The sequence below is a fragment of the Equus asinus genome, chromosome 8 (genome assembly GCF_041296235.1).
Source record: "Equus asinus isolate D_3611 breed Donkey chromosome 8, EquAss-T2T_v2, whole genome shotgun sequence".
Classification (NCBI taxonomy): domain Eukaryota; kingdom Metazoa; phylum Chordata; class Mammalia; order Perissodactyla; family Equidae; genus Equus; species Equus asinus.
In genome coordinates, this window is record NC_091797.1 from 69,060,022 (window position 1) to 69,066,321 (window position 6,300).

Sequence of the window (6,300 nt, forward strand, 5' to 3'; positions counted from 1 at the left end):
GTTTGCCTTTCAGGCCTTGTCTGTATGAAACAGGGAGACAGTGCTAAAGCATTGTTTTATCTGCCCATGTTTGATTATTAACAAAATTGAAGATGTTGTCTTATGGGTCATTTGCTTATGTGTGACCTTGGCCCATGTTTATATTAGACCATTTGGATTTGGGAGGATGGATTTGGTGGTGTGTTTGTTAATTAAGGGTACAACACTTGTCATTTGTGTTGCAGATACATTTTGCACCACTTCATCAGTAGTTCACCTTTGCTGTGTGTGTTTCCGTTGTGATGCTTAAGCTGTAGGCAGTTAATTTTACAGATCCTTTCCTATGTGCCGTTTGGTTTTCGTGACATGCTTAGAAATAGCTGAAGAGAAGAGTAATACTCATCTTTCTTAGTACTTTTTTGGATTTTTAAAAATATTTGAATTTTTTCTCCAAGTGGAGTTATTTTGTTGTAAGGAAATAAATTGAGATCTCAATTGGTTTTCTTCTTGTTTTTCAAGCCTCTAGTGCATTGTCTCTCACCCATTTATGAATCAGTATGTTAGTTTCCCACTAGTTTGCAAGGCCATGTGTGTTCTGCTGTTCTGGAAGTGTGGCGCTGCCTGATGGCTGGCCGCACCCGTGGGTGTCCCTTCCAGACTACAGGGTCACCGGGAACACCGTGCTGTGCTACTGCTGCGGACTGCGAAGCTTCCGCGAGCTGACCTACCAGTATCGGCAGAACATTCCTCCATCTGAGTTGCCAGGTAAGCAGCACCCCCCCTGCCCCCAACTGTGTTCTGTTGGGATTGGCTCCTGCTCTCCTTCATGTTGGATGGATACTTGACGTGGGCCTTTGCTCTGCGTCCTTAGTTGATGTCTGCGTCAGCGAGGAGGAAACTGGGCAGAGAGGCTGCGTGAGGGCTGCGCTTATTTCCGGACCATGGTCTGTCTGATGTTAGCTCAACTTTGGGCCCATCTGCCGTAACGTGGGTTCCGTCCTCTACCTGCTGTCAGCTCAGGCTCTGGGCCTGTCTGCTGTGACATGAGTTTCTAAAACAAGATGCTCAAAAACATCCTATAGACTACTGGAGTAGTCTTACTCCGAAATTCGTTTTTATTTAAACATTTCTTTCCTTTCCTAAAATCTTGGAGCAGTCCAAGGAAACTAGATATAAAGCATGACAAAATGCTGTGCGTTTCAGCTGCTGTTTCTCTTCGGGTCTCTACTTAAATTCACTTAGCTGAGTGTGTAAGTGTGAAATGTATTATTACACATATGTAATTTTTTCTCTTCCTAGTGGCTGTAACGTCCCGTCCTGATTGCTACTGGGGCCGCAACTGCCGTACCCAGGTGAAGGCCCACCATGCAATGTGAGTCAGACACGTGCTCTGCTGGGCTGGGCACAGGAGTGTCAGCACGGGTCCTCATGCTAGATGGGGAGCTGAAACAGTCCTGCAGGAATCAATCCCTCCTTTTATTTATTTATTTATTTTTGAGGAAGATTAGCCCTGTGCTAACATCTGCTGCCAATCCTCCTCTTTTTGCTGAGAAAGACTGGCCCTGAGCTAACATTCATGCCCATCTTCCTCTACTTTATATGTGGGACACCTACCACAGTATGGCTTGCCAAGTGGTGCCATGTCCACACCTGGGATCTGAACCCGTGAACCCCGGGCCACCGAAGCCAAACGTGCGCACTTAACTGCTGCACCACCAGGCTGGCCCCAATCCCTACTTTTCCTAACAGTGTCGACGCAAATAATCCATAACCAGTCTATACATCAAAATTGGCATGAGTTTATTATGAGCCAGACATGAGGACCGTATAGCCTGGGAGAATCCTTCCAAAAAGGAACGAAGCACTCCAAAGAAGTGGGGTGTATGGAGTGGTTATGTACTGTCCAAGAGCACGTGTCACACATGATTGAAACGATTCTTTTATAATAGTCACAAGATTGCCCTGTTGGCACAGCCGTTGATGGACACAGCAGGTAGTAGGTCTGCTGTCTCGGTGGGCACAGCAGCGTGGCAGGTCTGTTGTCTCGAGCTGGGTGGTCACAGGTGAGCACAGCAATCAGTTCCTAGCCTAGAGAGAGATGCTTATCCTTAAGGAAATGCCAGTGTGGGGGAAGTTCAACTTTATCTTAAGGGCATTTGTTCTTGCCTTTGGGAGACAGCAAAGGCTTAAAGCAGATATACAATGTGTGCTCAACACCCTTTTGGGAAAAAAAATAAAGTTAGGCCAAATCAGCTTTACACCAAATGGCTTCCTCATATACTCCAATATATCCTATTGCTTGCCATTTTTATCAACAGGAAAGTGATTTTTTTTTGTTTAAGTGTTTTCACCAAGTTGATATCTCAGTTTTTAGGAATGTCCATGAACTGTTCAATGATCTGCTTAAAAACATATTAATTTAGTGGTTGTGCATCTGTAAAGTCACGTAGTGTATAGAATAGCATTATCATTTAGAAATTCTGCTCTTTTTCTGTTACCTTGCTTCATGAGATGTTTGCATGCCAACGTTCACCTGCGTCTTCCACCTCCAGGTCTCCAGAGTACAGCCTGTCATTCCCAGCTGACACATTTGACATTTAGCACTTTCCAAATCAGTGACTGTGGTCAATGAGAACGTCCTTCCGGAGCCATGGGCCCCGTGCACATGTCGCTGTGCACATGTGTTTGTCTGTGTTTGGTGCTACGAGTGGGTGTCTGTGATGGCTCTGAGTGGGTCACTCTCACCAGGTGTTTCCCACGGAGTCTTTAATAAAAGGCCTCTTCCTGGTGACAGCCATGGGTCGTCTGCTGGAGTAAGCTCACCTCCGCTTTTAAACCGTAGGAGAAGTGATCATATCAGTCAGTGTCGTGTGTTGATGCTGTTTGAAGCAACTGTAATCCCCGTCATGTGTCGTCTAATTAAAGTAACTGACAGAGTGCCCTTAGTGCAGGAGACACAGTGAGGACTGGAGAGGCAGCTCCTTCCAAGGCATGGCTCTGCTTCCTGTTTGAGCTGCACAGTGCGTGGGAGAGGCCATTCATTGTGAGAAAGGAGACTTCACTGCTGACCCACCAGCCTCTGTCAATAAAAACTCGGGCAGGGGCAGCAGAGGCGTGCCGTCTCCCATGGGGGTGCCCTGCTCTTCATGGACAGGAAGGTGACAGTACTGTCACCCAGTGGGCACGCCCGTCAGCCTCGCGGGTGGTTCGTGGCACCGTGAGGTGCTGGGGAGGTGCAGCTTCAAGTCTTCTCTAGAAAATTACCTAAGATGTTGGACTTTTACTTTAAATTTAAAAAGGAAAGAGGAAGGCTGCCTTTGGGGGTTAGTTTCTTTGATGGTATTAAAAATAGGCCTCTGCAGCCCCTATGTGCGCGCATAGTTGATTGTCCGTGTAGTTCTTTCAGTATGCAATTTCAGAATTGGTTTATTTGAAGGCTTCTCTGATGCCCCATTGTATAATGTGACTCTTTTCTCCCTGCAGGAAATTCAATCACATCTGTGAACAGACCAGGTTCAAGAACTGAGCATCCAGGGAGGCATCGAGATGGCTTGGCAGCATCGGAGGTCACTGATGGCATGTTTCAGAAAATACCGAATATAAACTAAAATGTTTATATTTCACAGTCCCCCTCAGGGGACACTGGGGGTCTCTGTGTCCTACCCTCTGGTGTGACTTTCTTTTGTGGAGTGAGACCCTCTCAGTGAGACCCCCCGCAGCCTGGGCGGCACAACTTCCTCTGAGCCCTGGGCCACTCAGGGCGCTTCGGCTGGAAGAGCAGCCCTCAGCCGTCCCTTCCTGTCAAGATGGCGACATGCAGGTGTGCTCTTTGTACCTTCCCCACAGCTGTGGTTACAGCGGATGTCTCTCTTCAAGAAAAGCTTCCTGGGAGAAGGAAAGTTTGTCAGAAGCATTCTGCCGTTTAAGGAAAGGGAGCAGCAGTTTACAGCCCACGGGCCGTACGGAGTGCCCTGCCACAGGACAGCCACAGCGTCTCATAGTTTTTTATTTTAATAGGTTTGGTGCTTATCTTCTAATAAGATTTAAATATCACAAACTGTAGCACAAATAACGTAATTTATAATTTTCAAATTGACTAAAATTGGGGATCGTATGGTTTTTGAAAGAATGTATGTTTGCGTTTGTTAAAAAAAAATCATCAGATGTCCAGAACTGCTAACGCTAGACCTCCGACGTTAAGAGTGTGGCCCCTCCCGGCAGGCATAGGTGGGTCGCCACCGTCTTGAGCCTGCGGAGGAGCAAAGCGCTGGTGCTTGCTGCAGGCCGCTGAGCGGTGCCCGTGTTCTCCGTTCCCTCTGGGCCTGTGCAGCCGTGGGCCATGCGCAGGCCAGCCCTGGCGGCACCGCCTGCCCACAGCGCCCCTTCCCATGCAGACGGCCAGGGGCCTTGCTTCTGCTAGTCCTTGCCTTTTCCTCCTGCGTGGGGTTTGCCGTGTCATCTGGAATAATACTTGAAATTTTATTCTTTGTAAAAAGGAAAAAAGTTTTTTATCTTCTGTTGAAATTACCTGTTAAGCTTGTTTGCAAAATTGTAACTTTTGCTTCTCCTCAGGAATACAATTTTCCACTGTTGACTTGCTCTTGATCAGACTCTGAGAAGCAGCGCTGTTTGTGGAAGAAGCCCCCTTCCGCGTCCTAATAAACAAGCTGTGTCTGTCTCTCTCCCCGAATGTGTGTGTGTTTGTGTGAGGGCTGCAGTGTGCCCCTTCCCATCACCGTGCGACAGGCTGCAGATGGCGCTAGTTACTTACTGCCACCAGAGGCCACTTGGCAGGGCCGCCACACTGAATGAGTGGGCCCTGCAGGCAGGCATGCCTCGGGGTCGGGGCCCAGGTCTGAGCCCTGGGGACAGGCCTGGGGTCTCAGGTCCGCCCACACCAAGGGAGCCACAGCCTCTTGGTCGAGTCGAAGCCTTGGCTCTGTGTCTAAGCCCCAGGCTCAGCTTGTGCAGAGTGAGGCCTGCCCTCCGCTCCTCATCACCCCTTTCACTCCCTCCTCCTCCCCCTCCTGAAAAGTAAGAACCAAGTCTTGGCCCCTTAGAGGATAGACCCGCCTTTTTTTGCCTAGGTTTAAACAGAACGTGCGCCTCTCCTCAGGCTGTGCTGGGTCTGTCCCTGCAGGGAAGGGCACATGGCTCATCAGACTCAGGGTCCATGGTGTGGAGCTGACTCTGCTAGAGCTTGGGGACCCCATTTCTAATGAGCACATGGGGTCAGCACAGAGCTGGTTGGCTCTAACCCACGCTGAGGAGCCTTGAGACTAGGGCGGTTGATCTCCAGGCTTGATGACGACAAGCTGTTCCACAGAGCTGAATGAGTGTGCTCTCACGCAATGCTTTTATGACTTTCTGTACTTCCTGCTCCTCAGCACCCTCCCACCCCACCCCACAGCCAGCCCACAGTTGGGTTGGAGCCCTGATGTGTGTCTCTCCTGGTGGCACAGGCTCCCTTGGGGTGTGTGGCTGGCTTGTGCAGAGGGAGACACCCACCTACTTATCTCCGGCTTCTTGGGACAAGCCCCAGAGCAGGCCCAGCTGGGTCTCCACTGCTTGGTTCCTGCCCCCCATGTCCTTCCACAGCCTTGCTCAGCCCGTCCCCAGGCCCTCATCCCTCTTGGGCTCCTGGTGCCCCATGACAGAACAGGGGCCATCCCTACCCACACTTCCCATTTGCCATGTACCCTCCAAAGGGCTGCACACTAGGCCTTCCTGGCATGTGGGTCCGAGCTCTGAGGTGCACGGTTGATGCCATGGAAGCCTCACTGGGCCAGCATCTGTCAGAGCTGCAACCTGGCACCCAGCAAGTCATCTTGAATGCTGCGGAGATAGCAGGATCAGGTTGCAGGCCCAGAGCCGAGAGCAGCAGGGGGCATCGTGGATTTTGCCATCAGGAAGTACCCAAACTGGGAGAGGAGGTGGAGTCTGAGGCGGGCCTCTACCAGCTGGGGCCCTGCAGCTAGACAGGCCCTCACGCAGCACAGAGGCCCCGAGTAGCTGGGTTCTGAATCAGGTGGGCTCGTCACTGCAGTGGACATCAGCAGCCCGCACTAGCAAACTAACCTCTTCTCTGGAGGAAAAAAGCAAAAAGGGGGAATTAATCGAAAAGCCCAGGGCAGACCTGACCAAGTGTGACTGGACCAAGAGGGCTGGATGCTGTCCTGGGACCCCCCTCTCCCTCTGTTTGTAATGGCTGCTCCCCAGACCTCAGCTTCCGTCAGGCAGAAGCGGTTAGCAGGCAGAAGTGGTTAGCTGGCAGCCTCCCCACTGGTTCCAAGGGAAGTTCATCTCAGACCCCATCACTGA

General features: G+C 50.4%; 1 protein-coding gene across 12 annotated transcripts in view; it reads left to right on the forward strand.

Annotated features, from left to right (window-relative positions):
- The window catches only part of CHFR (checkpoint with forkhead and ring finger domains), a 29,453-nt gene extending 24,784 nt beyond the window's left edge, over positions 1–4,669 (forward strand). For all 12 annotated transcript variants that reach the window (XM_044776143.2, XM_044776144.2, XM_044776145.2 and 9 more), the window contains 3 exons: positions 637–744; positions 1,279–1,351; positions 3,463–4,669. In XM_044776143.2, the coding sequence (XP_044632078.1) occupies positions 637–744; positions 1,279–1,351; positions 3,463–3,505 (224 nt within the window). In that variant the 3' untranslated portion in view covers positions 3,506–4,669. The remainder of the gene's footprint in view (positions 1–636; positions 745–1,278; positions 1,352–3,462) is intronic.
- Positions 4,670–6,300: the final 1,631 nt, after the last annotated feature.